General features: G+C 46.7%; 1 protein-coding gene across 2 annotated transcripts in view; it reads right to left on the bottom strand.

The window, feature by feature from the left end:
* Window positions 1-1,595: 1,595 nt before the first annotated feature.
* The window catches only part of LOC127607514 (sideroflexin-1), a 204,409-nt gene continuing 182,706 nt past the window's right edge, over window positions 1,596-23,298 (bottom strand). The window contains exons 1-11 of one of the 2 annotated variants that reach the window (XM_052075903.1): window positions 10,557-10,753; window positions 8,700-8,869; window positions 8,449-8,619; window positions 3,928-4,026; window positions 3,775-3,850; window positions 3,412-3,497; window positions 2,833-2,960; window positions 2,700-2,749; window positions 2,534-2,583; window positions 2,120-2,167; window positions 1,596-2,042 (exon numbers count right to left, since the gene is read on the bottom strand). In XM_052075903.1, the coding sequence (XP_051931863.1) occupies window positions 1,946-2,042; window positions 2,120-2,167; window positions 2,534-2,583; window positions 2,700-2,749; window positions 2,833-2,960; window positions 3,412-3,497; window positions 3,775-3,850; window positions 3,928-4,026; window positions 8,449-8,619; window positions 8,700-8,863 (969 nt within the window). In that variant the 5' untranslated portion in view covers window positions 8,864-8,869; window positions 10,557-10,753 and the 3' untranslated portion in view covers window positions 1,596-1,945. Of the gene's footprint in view, window positions 2,043-2,119; window positions 2,168-2,533; window positions 2,584-2,699; window positions 2,750-2,832; window positions 2,961-3,411; window positions 3,498-3,774; window positions 3,851-3,927; window positions 4,027-8,448; window positions 8,620-8,699; window positions 8,870-10,556; window positions 10,754-23,298 lie in introns of those variants that run through there. The other variant, XM_052075911.1, reaches the window with a different exon arrangement.

Raw genomic sequence — 23,298 nt, forward strand, 5'->3', positions numbered from 1 at the left:
AGACAAAAATGAAAAACACCAAGTACAGCTTTTACTGAGTGGGCCGCCTTTGGCTGCATGATGACAGATCATTGTTGCTGTATAACCGAGGACCCCCTGTATTTGGTAAGGTTGCCAAATACTCAATTCTACAAAGGACTCAAAATCACAACAAAAAGTAAAAGAAATCTAGCGTACTATACTAACACTGAATAGTCATGATTCAGTCTAAAATGACTTTCTATGTTGATTTATCCTCACGGGAGGCTGCTGCTCAAAACATGTCAAATTAGCTTGTGTTAAACCATGATGTATCCTAAAGGAACATGACCATATTTCCTCAAATAGAAGCCTCGGCTAGCCTGAGTGAATGACTCCTGCACCTCAAATTGATGACTCCTTTGTCTAGCTCGAAAAAAAAAAAAAAGATTGTCACAGTCAATTTTTGCGTTTGAGTCACTTCATTTTAAGTATTTGCCGATAAGACTCCTGATTCGATGCTTGCAATGCATTGAAAAAAAAAGAAACCAGAAGCATTCATCCAAATACCTTCAATTTTACAGATGGGCCATTTCACAATGTCATTTGTTAATTGCAGCTCTCTGAAAAATATTTTTCAACTCTAAATCAGGCAACTTCAGCCTTTCGTGTCGTCATTTTAGTTATTTGATTGACATTCCTCATTTGAGTAGCAGAGCTGATAGTAAAAAATTTTGTTGTTGGCACGATAGGATAAGCTAATATATGAACTCTTGCCGCATTTATGCTAACAGCATGCTGACACGAAGCACATGGCAGTGAAAGCCTGGTGCTCGCTGCAGTTTGGTAAATTGACTGCCGCAGTATGAGGAAATACGGTATGTTGAACAAAACAAAAGCAGAAATGAATGTCATGAGGACTGAGGAGTGGTTGCTGGTGCTTGTTTGACAAGCAGAATAAATACGAGAAAAACAGATTGTGACGGTTTTGAAATAGCACCAAGTTGGTCCATTACTGGTCGCCTCCATTTAAAACGCAAGGCTACCTGGAGAGAACGTAGCTTTTGTTGATGGTCACTCATTGAGCAAAAATAAAGCAATCTCATCTGGGGATAGCAATGCTGATTAAGGTCATTTGGAGGTCATGTAAATTTGGCACAACTGCAGAGATTTTTAAATAATTACCGTATTGGCTCGAATATAAGACTGTTTTTTGCATTGAAATAAAAAAAATTGGGTCGTCTTATATTTGGGGTCTAGGCATTATACCCATTCACGACGCTAGATGGCGCCAGATATCAATGAAGCGAATGCTGAACTTTACTCACCAGGCCAAAGTGAACCCCTGCCACGAAGAATAAAAATAAAAATAGCGGCAGCACGAAGAAGAAAAATTTTAAATAGCGATAAGAAGGAAAAGAGAAGAAAATAATGGAAGAGCTAACAGAAAATGGAGAAACGTAGTGACAATCTGGAGAAAAGTTGGTCGAAGATTGGCCAGTTTAACAGACAGCTCAGGAGAAGTTTATGATGTCATTTACATTTCAAAAACCAGAAGCCATTCATTTACGAATGTGATTACACTTTAGATTTGAATGAGGCAAAATAACATGCTTTTTCTCTCAAATATATTGTTATAATCATTTGTTTCACATGTACTGTAATTATTTTCTGTATAAAAATTAATTTGGTGTTCAAAAAGTATTTTTTCAAACTTGAGTCTTGAAAAAGGGGGTGTCGTCTTATAATCAGGGCCGTCTTATATTCGGGCCAATACGGTAGGTTGTTAAAAAAAATATATATATGTATATATTTTATTTTTTTTAAATGCAGATTAAAGAAATAAAAATTCACACAATTGTTGAGAGAATGAAGAGAAAGCTGTTCATTTGAAATGAGCAGATGCAAACTTAACTTTGGCACACTAAATGAGGGGTGGCCGGCGCCAGGTCATAGCAGCGTTTGAGCTCTGTGGTGGAAGGGGCTCTCAGAGCCCCTTGTTGAAGTAGACACGCTCCAGGCCCGGGTGACTGACCCGGATGTTCTCTTGCAGCTCAGGCTCCAGGCGACTAACTGATATAGAGCTGGAGGATGGACATGATCAGTATTCTTCAAATAACACTGGATCCTAATTTCATACAGACTTAAGCCTTTGACACACCTCTTCTGGGGGAACAACGCGCAGCACAGTGGAGTCGCAAACACCAGGCTGAAAACAAAAATTGAAGTTGGATGAGTCAAGTGTTAACGTTGTACAAATGACACGTTTTCTGGAAATATACTCCTCTAAAATTGTGGGGGGTGGCACATTTCATAATGAAAGTACAATAGTGAGTAACTTCTATTGACAAGATTTTACAGTACAGAATGTGGATGAAAAAATGCCGGTACACTTAGAAATGACAGCAGTTTGACTGTGTAACTGTTTTTTCCCCCCTGCACATTTTTTTTTAAACTTGGTGCCAACCTTGGAGGTTCCACTTGCAAATAAAAAAAAAAAAAAGATAATAATACAGTGTAAAATGCTTCATGGGAGCAACGCAGTTAACCAGTTTGACTGTCCAAGACCACTCACCAGAATCCCACCAGGCTGACTTGAATTGGTGCACTCATCCACGGGAACCTCTGAAAGGAGCATGCAGAAGAAAATAAACAAAGACATTGAATTCCTCATGCCCTGTTGCTTCTTACTGTATAAACAACACCTGACTCTCGCTATTTAGTCGATCCTCGCATCTTACCCTCAGGAAAGCCTTCTTCTCCAAATGATTCATTAAAAAGGGCGGGATGGCTGAAAAGGAAAAAAGGGAAGAAGAGGATATCACGAAAAGGCATCTTTGGGTATGACTGGTGATAGAAAGTAGCTCCTCGTACCCATCCCCGGAGAAGCCATGAGGATCCTTGAGACCACAACCTGAGAGATAGCCTGCTGTGCAGCTTTGGATGACTCTCCTATCCTGTTGTCGTTCTCGTCTGTTATGGGAATGCCATGCTTCAGTTCTCTGAGGACAAGGAGCAAAGACGCAACACTCTTCAAAATTAAAAAAAGGTTGCTTGTCTTTTCCATCATCTGAAGGACAAAGCTTTGCTGTGGGGAATATGTACAGGTATGCGTTAAACTTTCCTGACACATGTAATCATTTGGGATCTAACTGTGTAGTAAATATCGGTATTTCGGTTTGAAAACTCTGACAGTAACACTGTGGAATGTGACGATGTCAAACACCTCGAGTGTTGATGTATTGAAGTGAAACACTGCCCTCTCCTGTTAACGTTGACAAAGTTAATTAAAGACGCTGTCCGCGTCTTGGTCTCCTGGGGGCAGTGTGTGTTTGTGTATGTGTGTGTGTGTGTGTGGGGGGGGGGGGGGACGACATTTTCAATACACAAAAAAATATTGGGGAAGCACTGTACTTAAGAGTTGATGCGTCTTTCAGTGAACTCAGATCTTACCTCTGCCTCATTAGCGGGATGTTGATGCAATTTGCAGCGGCTACAGCAGCGAACGGAACAAAGCGTCCGATCAGAGGTGAGACATGCTGCAGCGGGAGACAAGAGGCTTAAAAAAAACACAGCGGGGGAACAAATTCTATCTCTGAAATGGTGTACGCATTCAAGCTTCCCGAGCATAAATCAGCATGAATAACGCTGAGCTGGCAGGGAGACGCGCCGATTCCAGAGCACGACCCCGTGAATAATTAGGCTCCTCTCATACAAAGAAGCTATTTATGCACGGCCAACATCATGTCAGCACTACCCGGGAGCTTGAGGTCAGCCCGTTAAAACGAGAAGTAGAATGGAGTTAGATGATGATACCTTTGTCAGTGAGTTTAGTCCGAGCGCGGTGGCGACTGCCCCTGTGGTGGCCGAGACATACGCTGTGCCCAGCTGACTGCAAACCAGAGAAGCACATCCGCGGTAAACGAGAGGGCTCCTGGCAACCAGGCATGATGCCGGCTTTTGGCGTACCTGACTGTGATGGGAGCGTCGCCGCTGCGGTTGGTGTAGTTCACGATTGCGTTGAAAGACTGATTGATCCACTGCCAGAACAACACAGCTGGAGTGGTCCTGGGCAACGCGGAAAACAGACGATGAACACTAAAAGTCATATATCATAGATCTACCTAACTGTATATATCCATCCATCCATCCATCCATCATCTACCGCTTATCCGGGGCCGGGTCGCGGGGGCAACAGCTTTAGCAGGGAAGCCCAGACTTCCCTCTCCCTAGCTACTTCTTCCAGCTCTCCCCGGGGGATCCCGAGTCGTTCCCAGGCAAGGTGGGTGACAGTCTCTCCAGCGTGTCCTGGGTCTTCCTCGGGGTCTCCTCCCGGTGGGACATGACCGGAACACCTCACCGGGGAGGCGCTCAGGAGGCATCCGAATCAGATGCCCAAGCCACCTCATCTGGCTCCTCTCGATGTGGAGGAGAAGCGGCTCGACTCTGAGCCCCTCCCGGATGACTGAGCTTCTCACCTTATCTCTAAGGGAGAGCCCGGACACCCTGCGGAGAAAACTCATTTCAGCCGCTTGTATCCAGGATCTCGTTCTTTCGGTCACGACCCATAGCTCGTGACCATAGGTGAGGGTTGGGACGTAGAACGACCGGTAAATTGAGAGCTTCGCCCTTTGGCTCAGCTCCTTCTTCACCACGACAGACCGATACAACGTCCGCATCACAGCAGACGCTGCACCGATCCGCCTGTCGATCTCCCGCTCCCTCCTACCCCCACTCGTGAACAAGACCCCAAGATACTTGAACTCCTCCACTTGGGGTAAGATCTCCTCCCCGACCCGGAGGGGGCACTCCACCCTTTTCCGACTGAGGACCATGGTTTCAGATTTGGAGGTGCTGATTTTCATCCCAACCGCTTCACACTCGGCTGCGAAACGCTCCAGTGAGAGTTGGAGAGCCCCGTTTGAAGGAGCCAACAGCACCACATCATCTGCAAAAAGCAGGGATGTAATACTGAGGCCCCCAAAACGGACCCCCTCAACGCTTCGGCTGCGCCTAGAAATTCTGTCCATAAAGGTTATGAACAGAATCGGCGACAAAGGGCAGCCTTGGCGGAGTCCTACCCTCACTGGAAACGATTCCGACTTACTGCCGGCAATGCGAACCAAACTCTGACATCGGTGGTATAGTGACCGAACAGCCCGTATCAGGGGGTTCGGTACCCCATACCCACGAAGCACCCCCCACAGAACTCCCCGAGGGACACGGTCAAACGCCTTCTCCAAGTCCACAAAACACATGTAGACTGGTTGGGCGAATTCCCACATACCCTCAAGGACCCTGCTAAGGGTGTAGAGCTGGTCCACTGTTCCACGGCCGGGACGAAAACCACACTGCTCCTCCTCAATCTGAGGCTCGACTTCCTGACGGACCCTCCTCTCCAGCACCCCTGAATAGACCCTACCAGGGAGGCTGAGGAGTGTGATCCCTCTGTAGTTGGAACACACCCTCCGGTCCCCCTTTTTAAAAACAGGGACTACCACCCCGGTCTGCCAATCCAGAGGCACTCTCCCCGTTGGCCACGCGATGTTGCAGAGGCGTGTCAACCAGGACAGCCCCACAACATCCAGAGCCTTGAGGAACTCCGGGCGGATCTCATCCACCCCCGGGGCCTTGCATCCGAGGAGCTTTTTAACCACATCGGTGACTTCAACCACAGAGATAGGAGAGCCCACCTCAGAGTCCCCAGGCTCTGCTTCCTCAAAGGAAGGCGTGTTGGTGGAGTTGAGGAGGTCTTCGAAGTACTCTGCCCACCGGTTCACAACGTCCCGAGTCGAAGTCAGCAGCGCCCCATCCCCACTGTACACAGTGTTAGTGGTGCACTGCTTCCCCCTCCTGAGATGTCGGATGGTGGACCAGAATTTCCTCGAAGCCGTCCGGAAGTCGGCTTCCATGTCCTCACCAAACTCTTCCCACGCTCTGGTGTTTGCCTCGGCGACTACCGAAGCTGCGTTCCGCTTGGCCAGTCGATACCTGTCAGCTGCCTCTGGGGTCCCACAGGCCATAAAGGCTCGATAGGACTCCTTCTTCAGCTTGACGGCATCCCTTACTGCTGGTGTCCACCAGCGAGTACGAGGATTGCCGCCACGACAGGCACCAACCACCTTACGGCCACAACTCAGATTGGCCGCCTCAACAATAGAGGCACGGAACATGGTCCACTCGGACTCAATCTCCCCCGTCTCTCTCGGAACATGGGAAAAGCTCTGTCGGAGGTGGGAGTTGAAACTCCTTCTGACAGGGGATTCCGCCAGATGCTCCCAACAAACCCTCACTATACGTTTGGGTCTGCCAGGACGGACCGGCATCTTCCCCCACCATCGGAGCCTACTCACCACCAGGTGGTGATCAGTTGACAGCTCCGCCCCTCTCTTCGCCCGAGTGTCCAGAACATGCGGCCGCAAATCCGATGATACAACTACAAAGTCGATCATCGAACTGCGGCCTAGGGTGTCCTGGTACCAAGTGCACATATGGACACCCTTATGTTTGAACAAGGTGTTCGTTATGGACAATCCGTGACGAGCACAGAAGTCCAATAACAAAACACCACTCGGGTTCTGATCGGGGGGGCCGTTCCTCCCAATCACGCCCCTCCAGGTCTCACTGTCATTGCCCACGTGAGCATTGAAGTCCCCCAGCAGAACAAGGGAGTCCCCAGCAGGAGTACTCTCCAGCACACCCTCCAAGGACTCCAAAAAGGGTGGGTATGCTGAGCTGCTGTTTGGTGCATATGCACAAACAACAGTCAGGACCCGTCCACCCACCCGAAGGCGGAGGGAGGCAACCCTCTCGTCTACCGGTGTGAACCCCAATGTACAGGCACTGAGCCGGGGGGCAATGAGTATGCCCACACCTGCTCTGCGCCTCTCACCGTGAGCAACTCCAGAGTGGAAGAGAGTCCAACCCCTCTCGAGAGAACTGGTACCAGAACCCAGGCTGTGTGTGGAGGCAAGTCCGACTATATCCAGTCGGAAATCCTCTGCCTCACACACCAGCTCGGGCTCCTTCCCTGCCAGAGAGGTGACATTCCATGTCCCAAGAGCTAGCTTCTGCAGCCGAGGATCGGACCGCCAGGGTCCCCGCCTTTGGCTGCCGCCCAGCTCGCATTGCACCCGACCCCTTTGGCCCCTCTCATGGGTGGTGAGCCCATGGGAAGGGGGACCCACGTTGCCTCTTCGGGCTGTGCCCGGCCGGGCCCCATGGGTGTAAGCCCGGCCACCAGGCGCCTGCCAACGAGCCCCACCTCCAGGCCTGGCTCCAGAGGGGGGCCCCGGTGACCCGCGTCCGGGCAAGGGAAACCTAGATCCATTTATTTTTGTCGTCATTGGGGTCTTTTGAGCCGTGCTTTGTCTGGCCCCTCACCTAGAACCTGTTTGCCATGGGTGACCCTGCCTGGGGCATAAAGCCCCAGACAACTTAGCTTCTAGGATCATTGGGACACACAAACCCCTCCACCACGGTAAGGTGACGACTCACGGAGGGGACTGTATATATTAGATCATATATTTTGAATCTGAACATCGGTTTTGACTTAAAAGAAGCGAGTGCATCGAATTGAACCGAAGGAGTGATTTGATTTTTTTCAATTTGATGCGCTCACATCTTTTATATCACCACTATGGCAAATGAAATACTCGATATTACCTCAACTAGCAACTTACACACAAGCAAAAACATGTTGCCAATGGATTTTTTTCACATTACAATGGATACACAACTAAGCACGTTTAATTATAACCTTATTTCTCCATTCCAATCAAAGTCATTAAAGGCCTTATTATCAGATGCTTCGAAAAGGCTATCTCCTGTGCGGGTGCCCGCCCGCTCGATCTTATCAGAAAACCGTAAATGAACATGTGTCATCAGAAGACATCATTTCGCCTTTGATGATGACGGCCAATTTCTGCACTCAGTTTATCCTCAATTGCTTCGAGATGCCATTAATCAGTGACAAATTCCTCACGAGATTTAAATGAATTAGTTCAAAGCTATGAAATCCGGACTGCTGTAATGTTTTCTTCAAGTCACTTTTCCATTGTGTGTGCATATGGCAGGCAGCATACTGAAATAAGTCATACGTGACATCAAAGTGCCCTTGGGCTGGCGTTGCAAACGTGAGGGGTCCAAAACTAGAAAACAGGTGAGCTATGACAATAGCAATGTCAGACAACAGGGGGCGGTATAATACAAAAACAATGAATGAAAATGGATGGAATCCCTTGCTTAATTCTTATTCAGCAAATGCAATCTTAATTATAATATGGCGTGTAAACGAGTGGAGGCACATATAATTAATTATTGCAGGAAAAAAAAAGTCTTTAGGTCATGAAGTGGCTACAATGCACTCATTGAATAACCCACGATTGATGTGCCAATGGTGTGCCAATTGGTTTGCAGAGTGTAGTGGTCCAGTCGCACAAGTTATTAGTAGCAGCAGCAATTGTAGAGTAATAACTGGCAAGTTCTTACTTGTAAAATGTCATCATGCATCCAGTGATGGTCATATTCATCGGAACTTGCGCTGACATGCGGCCAATCAAGATCATCTTTTCTCCGGTATCCGGATGGAAAGCGGAATCAAAAACATATTTGGCTCGCCACAGTTCGTCTTCCGTCAGCCCCGGGGAGACGATTCCTTTTCTGGGGGGACGGTAAACATCAGGAGAATAATTCAGGATTTGGGTGTTTGGCGGTGGCTGTGGTAACTGCAGCTGGCTTACCTGTAGTCGGTGATGATTTTGTGTGCGCGTTCAAGCTGTTCCTTGGTGAGGAGGACGTTTCGCGGGTCAGTGACGGTAAAGAAATGCTTGGCGCGGCCCGCAAATGTGCTTTGGTCCCAACGGGGCTCGTTGATGTTTATGGACGTAGAGATCTCTGCAGCCATTTTTATCTGGTGAAAGGAAATTCTGACTATAAATTGAAAAGGACTATTTCTTAATATGATTCAGGTCCTACTTGGAGGGAAGTCGTTATTTTGTGACCATTGGAAGCTTTGAATTCAATAAAATGGCCAAGGCGTATGAGGTCCTTCGAGGGTCACTCCATGGACACCTTTCAGTTGGGCTGATTATGCTACCCTTGGGTCAAATTTTTTGGAAAAAAAACTGCTTTTTACCAGATGAAAAACATATCCAGATGAAGCGATGTATGCTCCAAGCAGACCAGGAGAAGCCTATCCATGCTTTCATCTCTCGTAGACGTAATTATTGTAACTGTCTTATGACTGCAATGAATGGAAAAGAGCATCAAACAGTTGCAGCTCATTCAGAACGCCACAGATTGGGTTCTGACCAGAACAAAGAGATCAGAACAAATTACTCCAGTAGAAGAGGCTTTACACTGGCTCCTAGTCGAATTGATTTTAAAATGATGCTCCTGCTCGATACATCACATCACAGACTTGCATTGCTGCTGTAAATCGAGAACCCTTTAAACTAGACTGCATTAGAACATACAGTACATGAGATAATTAGTGGCGATACAGTATAGTTGTCTACCACTAGTTATTTCCAAAACAAATACTTTTTAAATAAGACCATTAAAATGGGTGCCATTTTTACTTGCAGTGATGTACTGTGTACAATGTTACCATGACTGCGCTTCCTATTCTATACCATCCATTCCAAGCTGCAAGCAGCTTTAAAGGGGTTCAATGCTAATTAAACAGCAATTATTATTTGAATACGTCATGGTTTCTGTCAGGGGCACACTCAGCAGGCTCACACAGAGCCAGATAAAACTGGCCGGCGCTGCCATGAACATGTTCTGCCCCTTGCTCCCAGTCTGATCTGTTTTTTAACCATTTTCACTCCATACTTAAAAGTCTCCGTAAGGATTTGCTGCAGGATGATGAAACTCCTGCTGGAATTGCACCAAACATGGCTGCTGGTCGGATTGACTGACACATGAAACACTGATGTCGAGCTGCATGTGCGGTCTCTTTAAATTGAATTAAACTCTCACGGGTTGGAGAAGCACACACACCCGCGCGCGCATACAACGCCGGTTTGCTTGATGATGTACTTTATATGAAGCTCGGCGCGGGCTGCGATCACGGTGCGTTATTAAATACTTTTTATTGCTGATGAAGGTGATGTTGGAGAATGAACTTTGATCTGCAAGATCGCCTGTGCCCTCACTCTCAGCCAATCACAACGCCCCCGCGTGGCTACACATTAACCACCAATTGCTTGCGTGCGATCGAGATCATACATCAAATTTCACCTTCTGTTTCATATATTTCCATTATTTTACAGAGATGGGGTACCTAAGCCCTCCTTTTCTGAGAAGTGCTAAACACGCTCCTTGTGACAACCTGACCCAAACCAGTCTGATCTGGACCGCGTCTTGAGACAAAACAACTGGGAGAAAACGTTTTGGAAAAAATATACTGTATATGCAATTACAAGTGAAGGTGGATTCGGCGATGCAGGCAGCTGTGTGTCCAGGATTCAACTAGTATGGAGGCGCCACATCCACACAATCTCGGCGCACGCGCACACACACGTTCGCTGTATTCCTGCCACCTGACGCCAACATCAACACATTTCAATGTCATTGAAACACGGATTACTTACTGCACCGAGGTCTCTGGAGGTCCGTGAGCGGTATCCCTGAAAGGCTGCAGCCAGCTAATTTAGCGAAGCAGTAACACGCATAGACTCGGCCACATCGCACACTCCCACACCGGAAGCAGCCACGCTACAAATTAAACGAGAGGAGTAACACTCGCCCCATTGCGAAGAAAAACGTGCAGTAATTATATCTGGATTCTTCTGTGAAAAGAACTGAAGTCACTTGCGAACACACGTGAGTAATAATTTAACTTCGACGTGTACTGGTTGCACGAAAATGATTTTGTTTTAACTTTAACTTCCGGTATTACTCCGTCACTTGTGCTTACTTGATGCCTTTTGGTTCGTGGTGGTTCCTTACATTTTTTTCAGTTGTTTTCAAACATTCCTCATATCAGAATTGAATTTATCAGAACTACTTGTGCAATTTTCAAATCACGGTGTCACTTGTGTGCGACAAAAAAAATGCAGTTCCTCATTTCTCTCAACAAGTTGCAAATGCTTTAACGCATCCATGCAAATTATTTTTTCACTTCTCTGCTGTTTCCACATTGCTTATGTCATTCATTCATTCATTCATTCATTCATTCATTCATTCATTCATTTTCTTCCCGTGCTCGAGCATGTTTTTTCTATGGGTACTCCAGCTCCTGTCAACATACTAAAAATATTATATCAATAGAAGAATCCTAGTGGGTAAGTTTTGTCTTCAAATATTTTGACTCAAATTTATGGACAGTGGATAATTTAGTTTCATGGTCAACTGTCACAAATACGATATCTTTCTAAGAAACATTTTTACATTATGTAGAAGTCAGTCATTGTACTGTATGACAGAATAAGACTAAAATGACGTCAATTACAGTCATCAATACTTGAGACACAGACTATAAAAGAATTAGGAAGGTTTTTGCAAAGCTAAGTGACCTTGGTTTAAGGCAACATCTAACACTCAGATGTTTTCAAACTTTTTATTCCAATTACCACCTGAAATTGAATTAATATCTCTTGACCAACATTGCACTAGAGTAGCACATTAGGCCTAAGTGTTCATAAAAAATACTGATGTTTTATTTGTCAGCAATTCTAATGTTATGAAGTTAAAAAGTGAATACTGTGATTAAATATGTGAGGGTGGTACTTAGTCATTTTTAATGCGTTTCAGATTTAAGAAAAAAAGATATATGTGAACATTGTACCGGAATAATGCAAACAGCTTTTTTTTTTTCCCAAGATGGCGCCCGAGTAGGCAGCCTTCGGCAAGTGCTCTTCAAGAGCCCTGCTTTTTTTGTTGTTTTTTGTTGTTTTTGTCTTTTGTTTTGTCACATGTTGTTTGTTGTTTCATCACGTGTACCTGATATGGACTGTTTTCAGCGCTTTTTGGCCACGACATTCATCAAAGGAGCAGTATCTGTGCTTGGTGGTTGCGCCTTCTCGGCAGCACACCTGTACCAGCACAGATTTTGATTGGGAGGAATGTCGGCGCCATTGACTGTCGGTGCTGACCTGGGGCGCGTGTGTTTTTTGCGCCTGTAATGGGCGGCATTTTTCACAACCCCGTTTTGTTCAGTGGAAATGTCGGCGCTGTTGGACAGTCGGCGTTGGTGCGGCTGGATGGATGGCCGCTGAAGTTGAGGATGAGGAGAGAGGAGCGTTGGCGAAGAGCGCCGATGCGTATTTGGAACCGAGAGTCGCCGCTTGGAATTGAAATGGATTTCCATGGGACAGGAGAAGTGAACCAATCTCTTTTTTCATCAATGGATGCTACAGCTTCTTGTTGACTTTGAAACTTAGCTTGTAGCCGACGTGTGCACATTTTGAGCATGACGTCTCTGATCCACTGGTGAAAGGACACGTTGATTCTCTCCTCTTTCATCTCAAACTGCTTCAAACAACAAAAACGTGTGACGAAAAAGTGGTTAGGACTGCACGACTGTCCGTGTTTTATGTTATGTGTTGTGTTTATTTATTTTACTTTACGTTAACTGTTTTGTTAAGCGCTTTGTTACAGCTGCCGCTGTTGTGAAAGCACTATATGAATCATCATGTATTGTATTGTATTGTATTGTATTGTATTGTATTGTATTGTATTGTAAATGCGAATGTGCTGAAACTGAACTGTAATTGTGCCGTGATTCTTTCGTGTAGCACTACCAAAACATTTGGAGAGTTTGTTTGTTTTATTGAGCATATATAGTACACACAATAACAGGTTGACAAAGGTCAAACAAAATTATAAAAGGAAAATTAGAAATAGTTAAAAGAGAAAAAAACACACATCACAGTTATATGCTCAAAGGAGTAGGAAGAAGTAAATCACTTATTTAGTCCTGCCTCTTATTATGTAACTGAATTGTTCATTTTTCAAAACAAAGAAATGAAAAACTACATATCATTAAATATTTTTACCCTTGTGTATACTATGCTATTCTATTTCTACACCTTTTGGTTTGTATATATATAGTTATTCTTTCTTCTTTTTTATTTCAATTTTCTGACATTCATTATAATTAGCATTCCTTGAATACAATTGTTAAGTTGATCAAAATCCAAAACAAGAACAAACAGTTATATTACTATATTTTATAAGTATATCAAATGTATCTATTTTAATTCAGATTCATGTAGTTATTTTGCACTAATCTTTTGAATTTGTTTTTGAACTCCTCCAACGATTTGCTCATTTTCAGATCCGTTTCAAGCTTATTCCATAGATTGACACCAATTACTGATACACACCTGTCACGTCGCGTGCCCGCCAGCAGGTGGCGGGTTTTTTCCCCCGCCTGTTCTGCACACCTGTTCGTAATTTCGGGCTGATTACCCTCCTTTATTAAGAGACTCCGGCAGTCCTCTCACTGCCGGAGAATTCCTTACCGTGCCATTGCTCTCTCTCGCTATTTCATCGTTCGAATTTACTCGCTGCCTTTTTGCCTTACGGCCACTACTATTGTAATTCGCGTTTCATCCAAATTGTTATTGCTCTAGATTACTGATCTCAATACTTCCTCGCTCTTTGTTTTTTCGCGAGCGTTTTCGGTTGTTTTTCCTTATTTCCTGGTCCTTATTTGACCAGCGTTTTCTGTTACCGTTTTCCCTGTCGGGCTCTTTCTGTTCGTATTAAAACCCTTTGTTTTTCATACAAGATCTTTTCGTGTCTGCTTTTTCCTGGGATCCACCTCGTTATTTTTGTTGTGCACGAGGCGATTTTTCATCGCCTCGGGCGCAACGTGACAGAATTCTCCGGCCACCATGGATCCCGCAGACATCGAAAAGATATTTTCCGCTCTTTCCCGACAAGAGCAACAAATGAGTCAGCACGGCCAAGCCAATACGGAACTCCGCGGCGCGGTCTCCATGCTGGCTCATCGGTTCGATGAATTCGAACCTCGCTTAGTTCGGGTGGAGGAACGGAGACCACCACCTCCCAGGGTTCGTCCTACCACCCTGGAAGCGCCCTCCTCATATCCCTCTATGTCGAGGGAGCCCTCGCTTCCACACCCCCCTCGTTACGGGGGTGAGCACGGGCAGTGTGGACACTTCCTACACCAGTGCTCTCTCGTATTTGACCAACAGCCGTCTGCCTACTCTAATGACGCCGCCAAGGTGGCTTATGTCATGAGTCTGTTAACAGGTCCGGCGGCGTCGTGGGCGATTGCGACCAGTGACGCTAAGCCGAATCTCCGTTCATCATTCCCTGACTTCGTGGCAGCCTTTCGTCGGGTGTTCCACCATCCCGTGCGGGGCAGAGAGGCGGAGGGTCGGCTACTCGCCTTTCACCAGGGAAGGCGGTCGGTCGCGGACTACTCCATTGAGTTCCGGATCCTGGCCGCACAGAGTGGATACGGCGATCGAGCCCTGTGTGGACTGTTTCGCCGTGGCCTAAACTCGCTACTCAAGGACGAGCTGGCGACCCGCGACCACAGCACCGATTTGGAGGAGCTGATCGACCTCTCCCTCCTCATGGACAATCGCCTGAGGGAGCGAGGCCGGGAGCGTGGAAGTGATCGGGATCCGTCTCGACGCACCACGTACCGTGAGGAACATCGTGGGTTCGGTGAGCACTCCCGGGGCCGGGAGACAGCAACCACGGAGGAACCGATGCAGCTGGGCGGCAAGGACGTTGGTGCGGAGGAAGGAAGGCGCCGTCTCCGCGACCGTGCTACGACAGACAGCGCCCAACCACCTCCTCACGCCGCAACCAGCTATCCGGGGTCGTCTTTCCATGCCCACCCCGAGTACTGTGAGTTACGACCTCGCGCGTCACCCCCCGAGCCTAGGCGAGTCGACAAGCGACCGGGACACCCCAACAGACTTGAGCTCGATGGGGAGGTATTCAGTGGGTCCCGGTCAAGGCGGGTTCGGGCCCTGGTAGATTCAGGAGCGGATGACTGTTTGATGGACACCAGTCTCGCGTCCGAGCTGCGTTGCTTTTTAGAGGAATTGATTGAAAAAAAGCGGGTGCGTGATCTTGTTGGGCGTCTCCTGGCGGTAGTAACGCATCGAACGGAGCCGCTAAAGCTTCTACTATCCGGCAATCATATTGAGCATCGCCGTTTTTACGTAATGCGGTCCCGCAACGCTCCGATCATCCTCGGATTACCCTGGCTTCAGACGCATAACCCCGTGATTTCGTGGGCGCGCCCAGCAATCGATAGCTGTAGCCAATACTGTTATCAGCACTGCTTACAATCAGCCGTCGGGAAGCACGAACGCGTCGCGCCCCCCGAGGAGATCTGCCTTGACGGAGTGCCGGAGTGCTATCGGGATCTTAGGGAAGTATTTAGCGAGGATCGCGCGCGCTCCTTGCCCCCACACCGCCCCTACGATTGCGCTATAGACCTGCAGGCGGGCGCCCCGTTGCCGACCTCGCGGCTGTATCAGGTATCCCAACCCGAGCGTGAGGCGTTGACGGAATACATCAACAGCTCGCTCGCTGCAGGTCTCATCAGACCATCACGCTCACCGTTAGGGGCGGGTTTTTTCTTCGTGGGGAAGAAGGATAAGACCCTGCGACCCTGCGTAGACTATCGGGGATTGAACGAGATCACGATCAAGAATAAATACCCCTTACCCTTGATAGACTCCGCCTTCGCCCCACTGCAATCTGCCACGGTCTTCTCGAAACTAGACTTGCGCAGCGCTTACCATTTGGTTCGCATCCGGGAGGGCGACGAATGGAAAACCGCGTTTAAGACCCCCCTGGGCCATTTTGAATATTTAGTTATGCCTTTTGGACTCACAAACGCCCCTGCCGTATTCCAGAATCTGATTAACGACGTGTTACGGGACATGATTAACCTTTTCTGTTTCGTTTATCTTGACGACATTTTGATTTTTTCCCGTTCATTACATGAGCACCGGCAACATGTTAGGCTGGTGCTACAACGTTTACTGGAGAACCGGCTCTTCGTCAAGGCAGAAAAGTGTGAGTTCCATGTCCCCGTCATCTCCTTCCTGGGGTTCATTATAGAACAGGGCAGGCTACGAGCGGACCCCATTAAGACGCGTGCGGTCACTAACTGGCCGGTTCCTACCAGCCGCAAGGAACTGCAGCGCTTCTTGGGGTTCGCCAACTTCTACAGACGTTTTATCCGCGGATACAGCCAGATGGCGCTTCCCTTAACCCGCCTTACTTCTGTTAAGATCCCATTTAAGTGGGATCCTACCGCGGATGTGGCGTTTGCTAACCTGAAGGCGGCGTTTACTAGTCCCCCTGTACTTCAACATCCAGATCCTGACTATCCTTTCATCGTAGAGGTGGACGCCTCGGATTCAGGGGTGGGTGCGGTGCTGTCCCAACGCTCTCCAGTCGACCAGAAGCTGCATCCCTGCGCCTTCTTCTCCCGTCGACTCAGTGCCGCCGAGTCCAACTACGACGTGGGCAACCGGGAACTGTTGGCAGTTGTGACCGCCTTGCAGGAGTGGCGGCACTGGCTCGAGGGGGCAAAGGAGCCTTTTACCGTTTACACTGATCATAAAAACCTCGCTTATCTCCGCTCCGCCAAAAGACTAAACGCCCGTCAGGCCCGGTGGGCCCTCTTCCTCACCAGGTTCGACTTCGTCCTCACCTACTCTCCCGGGTCTAAGAACACTAAGCCTGACGCCCTTTCCCGTCTCCACGAACCTGCGGGGAGGGACCGATCCCCGGAGACCATCCTCCCGACCCAGTGCATCGTGGGGGCCGTCCAGTGGGAGATTGAGCAGCGGATCCAGGCAGCCCTGGAGGGGGTTCAGGTGCCGGCGGGGTGCCCAGCGGGGAGGCTGTTCGTACCTCCTTCCCTCCGATCGGAGGTCCTGTAGTGGGGACATGGGTCCAAGGTGGCGTGTCATCCCGGGGTGAACCGGACTGTGCAACTCGTCGCCCAGCGTTTCTGGTGGCCGGAGCTCCGTAGCGACGTGACGGAGTACATCAAGGCCTGCACCTCCTGCGCCTGCGGCAAGTTGTCCCATCAACCTCCGGTGGGACTGCTCCAGCCGTTGCCCATTCCTCCTCGCCCGTGGTCCCACATCGCCCTGGACTTCGTCACGGGCCTCCCGCCTTCCCGGGGTCGAACGGTCGTGCTCACGATCGTGGACCGCTTCTCCAAGGCTGCTCATTTTGTGCCTTTGTCCAGGTTGCCGTCGGCGCTGGAGACCGCCAACCTCCTCATCAGACACGTCTTCCGTCTCCACGGCATTCCGGCGGACATTGTGTCGGATCGGGGGCCCCAGTTTGTGTCTCGCGTCTGGAAGCGGTTCTGCCGGTCCCTCGGAGCTACGGCCAGCCTGACCTCGGGATACCACACCCAGTCCAATGGACAGGCTGAGCGCGCCAATCAGGATCTGGGGGCGGCCCTCCGCTGTGTGTGCCTCCACCGTCCCGCATCCTGGGTCGACCACTTACCCTGGGTAGAATATGCCCACAACACCCTCGTCTCCTCCGCCACTGGCAGATCACCATTCATGACGGCTTACGGGTACCAGCCACCGTTGTTTCCGTCCCAGGAGGGGCAGGTGGGGGTCCCCTCTGTACAGCACCACCTTAAGCGGGCCCATCACGTGTGGAAGGAGGCCCGGACTGCATTTTCCCGCACTGCGTCCCGGAACCGGCAGATCGCAGATCGTCGTCGGCGCCCGGCGCCCTCATATGTGGTGGGACAGAAGGTGTGGCTGGCAACGAGGGATCTTCGCCTGGCCGGCACGTCTGCAAGACTGGGACCCCGATTCACTGGACCATTCGAGGTCGAGGCCGTCATCAGCCCCGTCGCGGTCAGGCTCCGGCTACCGGCCTCCATGAAAGTTCACCCCGTGTTCCACGTCTCCCTGCTCAAGCCTGTGTCTACCAGCGCCTTGGCGCCTCCTCCCGCTCCGCCGCCGCCTCCGCGGGTGGTCGATGGTGGTCCGGTGTACGCGGTGCGTGCCATCCTGGACTCTCGGCGCAGGGGCAGGGGTTTCCAGTACCTGGTCGACTGGGAGGGCTACGGGCCGGAGGAGCGGCAATGGGTGCCACGCTCCTGGATCCTTGATCCGTCCCTTTTGCGCGACTTCCACACTGCTCATCCGTCCAAACCGGGTAGTCCGCCGGGAGGCGTCCATTGAGGGGGGGGTACTGTCACGTCGCGTGCCCGCCAGCAGGTGGCGGGTTTTTTCCCCCGCCTGTTCTGCACACCTGTTTGTAATTTCGGGCTGATTACCCTCCTTTATTAAGAGACTCCGGCAGTCCTCTCACTGCCGGAGAATTCCTTACCGTGCCATTGCTCTCTCTCGCTATTTCATCGTTCGAATTTACTCGCTGCCTTTTTGCCTTACGGCCACTACTATTGTTATTCGCGTTTCATCCAAATTGTTATTGCTCTAGATTACTGATCTCAATACTTCCTCGCTCTTTGTTTTTTCGCGAGCGTTTTCGGTTGTTTTTCCTTATTTCCTGGTCCTTATTTGACCAGCGTTTTCTGTTACCGTTTTCCCTGTCGGGCTCTTTCTGTTCGTATTAAAACCCTTTGTTTTTCATACAAGATCTTTTCGTGTCTGCTTTTTCCTGGGATCCACCTCGTTATTTTTGTTGTGCACGAGGCGATTTTTCATCGCCTCGGGCGCAACGTGACAACACCTTTGCTTAATGTTTGTTCTTGTTCTGGATTTTTTGTATTGATTAGTGCCCCTTAGATGATACCAGCTCTCTCTAATTTCAAAAAGCTGCTGGATATTTTGGCAAAGGAGGTTATGTGCTTTATACACTAATTGAGTAATTTTGTAGTCAACCAGGTCGTAGAATTTCATTGTGTTTAATTTGATGAATATTGGATTTGTGGGTTCTATATATTTCGACCTGTTGATTATTCTGATTGCTTTTTTTTGTAATGTTAAAACGGGGAGTGTGTTCGTTTTACAGGCTTTTCCCCATATTTCTACACAGTAGGTCAGATATGGGAGTAATAATGAGTAATATAATGTATACAAGGAGCTCTTATTCAACACATCCTTCGTTTTGTGGAGTATCCCGATAGTTTTGGATACTTTTCTTTTTACGTTATCTATGTGTGGCTTCCAGGATAGTTTGGTATCTATTACTAGTCCAAGAAACTTATATTCATAGACTCGTTCTATTTCAATTGAATTTATCTTTATTTTAATTTGGTCTTTAATTGGTCGTGTGCCAAAAACAACTAGCTTAGTTTTTGTTAAATTCAAAGATAATTTGTTTTTGTCGAACCAGTTTTTTTATTTTGTCTATTCGTTTTCTACAATTTTCAGGAGTTGTTTCATATTTTTTCCAGAGCAGAAAAAGGTTGTATCATCAGCGAAAAGGACGCATTTGAATTGCTTTGACACACTACAGATATCATTAATATATAAAATGAACAGTTTTGGTCCAATCACTGACCCCTGAGGCACTCCATGGATAATCTTCAGTAAGTTGGATTTTTTGTTTTTGAACTGCACATACTGATATCTGTTTTCTAAATAACTTTCAATCCATTTATGTGCTGTGCCTCTGATACCATATCTCTCTAATTTTTTCAATAATATAGCATGGTCTATAGTATCAAAAGCTTTTTTTAGATCTAGAAAAATCCCGACCGTGTATTCTTTATTATCTATATTAGTGGCTATTGCTTCCACAAACTCCATTGCTGCCAATAAGGTGGTCCGTTTTTCTCTAAAGCCATATTGATTTTCACTTAATAGCATGTGTTTATCAATGAAGTTATCGAGTCTGCGAGAAAATAATTTTTCTAATATTTTTGAAAATTGTGGTAACAGTGATATAGGTCTATAATTTGTTATGAATTGTCTTTCACCATTTTTAAAAATTGGAATAACTTTAGCTGTTTTCATTTTTGATGGAAAAATACCGACTTTAAATGACAGGTTGCATATATATGTAAAGGGTCGCACTACAAGTTCTATAATATGTTTTACTATTGACATATCAATATCAAAACAGTCGGTTGACTTTTTACTTTGATATGTTTTTACAATATTTAATATTTCATTTTGATTCACAGCAGTAAGAAACATTGTGGAAGGATTTTTTTCTATGTGTTTATGTATTTCTAAAGAGTTTATTGGATCGGGAATTTGTTTTGCTAAGTTACTGCCGATATTAACAAAATATTCATTAAATTCATTTGCTATTTCTGCCGTTTCCTCAATAATGGTATTTTTGTCTTTCATAAAATACTCCGGATAATCTACTTTATTAGAGTTATTTCTAATTACATGATTTAAGATTTTCCAGATTTCTTGAGTGTTGCTTTTATTTTGCTCTAATAATGCATGAAAATGGTCTCTCTTACTAGCTCTTATAATATTTACTAATTTGTTTTTATAACTCTTATATTTTGTTTCAGCTTCATTAGTTCTGGATTTTAGAAACGATTTGTATAGATTGTTTTTCTTTTTACATGCATTTTCTATGCCTTTTGTTATCCATGGCTTACTTTGTCCATTGAACTTTCTGGTGACTTTAATTACTGGGAAATGTTTATCATATAAGGAGGTTATGGTTGACTGAAATGCTTCAAACGCAGTGTTTTGATCATCATTTGTGTAGACCTCAGACCAATTTTGCTTGTCTAGGTCGAGCTTGAAAGCTGCAATGGAATGTTGGGTTCTAAGTCTTATTTCTGATGTATGGGTTATTGGTTTTGTTTTTCTAGCAAAGTAATTGTGTAGGACTACAAAGACTGGTAGATGGTCACTTATATCAGTTATGAGAAGTCCACTTTCCTTTTTGTGATCAATCTTATTTATAAATATGTTATCTATCAATGTGGCCGTATCCACTGTTATTCTGCTGGGTCTCAGAATGACTGGGAATAGACCGTTGCTATACATTGTATTTATGAAATCTGTTGTTTTTTAAGTGTCCATTTGGGTTTAATAAGTTGATGTTAAAATCGGCACATATTATTCGTGTGTTCTTGTCATTAGAACAACTCAGCATATCTGTCAGTTTTTTATTAAATGTGTCTAGACAAGATCCCGGTGTCCTATAAACGCAACTTAAAATAACATTTGATGCATTTTTCATGTGTATTTCCAAAGTTAGACATTCCATTAGATTCTCAGTTGTGTTTGTCAAGCTCTCAATTTTGCAGCATTTCAGTGTTTTATCTACATATATTGCAACTCCCCCTCCTTTTTTGTCTTCCCTATGAGTTGCATACATTTCATATCCATCAATTTTCATTTCACTTGTTTTTTCATCATCAAGCCAAGTTTCTGATATGGCAATAATTGTAAATTTATTAAATGTAGTTAAATATTCTTCGATTTTGGTGAAATTTTTGTATAGACTTCTACTATTCATATGTATCACTGAAAATGTATTTTTCAGTTCTACATTTGAGTTGAATTGTTCATCAGTATAATACTTTGAGTTTGTGATGCTGTGATTATGATTGAAGAAATTATTGTCTGGATCCAAGTTGTTCTCTGGATCGAATGTCTTATGTTCAGCGTAATCAAAGATTTTAAAGTCCATGTTTGTGTTATTTGTTTCCTATATGTATTTAGTCATTAAGTTTCGTCTGGTGGTAATCAGCTCTCAGCATGTTGAAGTGGAGCCCTTTGAATTGGAGTACTGGTGCGGGGGTGGACGATGAGTTTGTCATGCCTCAAGTAGGCAATTTCCCCTCTTTCACGTGCCGCTTTTAGTTTTGGAAGCAATTCTTTTCTTTTTTGACGTACAGTATCTGTATAATCTTCATTAATGTAAATTTTGGTGCCTTTTAAGTATTTTGCTCTCTGGAGTATCATTGTTTTGTCCTTATATTTTCTTAATCCAGAGTCACAGGATTAAGTGGTCATATTTGACATGCCAACTTCTTGATTAATTTTGGACATTTTTGTGTTAATAAAGACACAGGGTGGTGCATATGATCTCTGGGGACTTCAACCATGTCTCTCTGTCGTCCTCTCTTTCAACCTTCACACAGTATGTAACCTGTGCCACTAGAGACAATAATATTTTGGACTTGTTTTATGCCAATACCAAGGAGGCATATAAACCCCTCCCCCTCCCCCACTCGGAAGAGCAGACCACAACTTGGTATTTCTCGAGCCTGTGTACAAACCCCTGGTGCACAGGCAGCCAACTGTGACCAGAATGGTCAAGAAATGGTCATCGGAAGCTGAAGATGCTCTGCGGGACTGCTTCGAGACAACCAGGTGGGAACTCTTCAGCGAGGTTCATGGGGAGGACATTGATGCACTCACTGACACCATCACGGACTACATAAACTTCTGTGAGGAGAACACCGCACCCACCAGAACTCTGTGGTGTTTTTCCATCAACAAGCCATGGATTAATCCAGACATAAAGGCCCTCCTGAAGGAGAAGAGAGCTTTTCTGTCGAGAAACAGAGAGGAGCTAAAGTCCGTGCAGATTCGGCTGAGAATAAAGATCAGGGAGGGGAAGAAGATATACAGGATGAAATTGGAGGACCAGTTACAGGCCAGCAATGTCACTGGTGTCTGGAGGGGCCTGAAAACCATCTCAGGCCATGACCGCCCAAAGACATTGACTGAGAAGGACAAGGACTGGGCAGATGGACTGAACCGTTTTTTCAACCGTTTCGACCAGTCGTCTGTCCCTTCCCCCAACCACTAACTGCAACCACTCTCACTGAGGACTTCTTCTCCTCCCCCTCCTCTTTCGACCAGCTCTCATCAACCCAGCCTGTCACCAGGTTCCTGCCTGTCCGTCCAACAGAGCAGGTGAGGAACCAACTGAGGAAGATGAATGTGAGGAAGGCAGCAGGTGCGGACAAGATCAGTTCCCGGCTCCTCAGGACCTGCTCTGACCAGCTGCGTGACATTGTCCAGCACATGTTCAACCTGAGCCTGAAGGTGGGCAGAGCTCCAGAGCTGTGGAAAACTTCGTGCCTGGTCCCAGTGCCCAAGACCCCCCACCCTATGCAGCTTAACAGCTACAGATCGGTGGCGCTGACGTCTCACCTGATGAAGACTCTGGAGAGACTCGTCCTCGCCCACCTTCGACCGCTGGTGAGCCCGGCACTGGACCCACTGCAGTTTGCCTATCAGCCTGGCATCGGCGTGGAAGACGCCATTATCTACCTCCTCCACTCAGTGCTGTCACACTTGGAGAAGGCTGGGAGCACTCTGAGAATCATGTTCTTTGATTTCTCCAGGGACTTCAGCACCATCCAGCCCAACTTACTGGGAGGCAAACTGCAGAACGCCGGTGTGGACCACCATCTCACAGCATGGATCATTGACTACCTCACAAATCGGC

This window comes from Hippocampus zosterae, chromosome 1 (assembly GCF_025434085.1).
Source record: "Hippocampus zosterae strain Florida chromosome 1, ASM2543408v3, whole genome shotgun sequence".
NCBI lineage: Eukaryota > Metazoa > Chordata > Actinopteri > Syngnathiformes > Syngnathidae > Hippocampus > Hippocampus zosterae.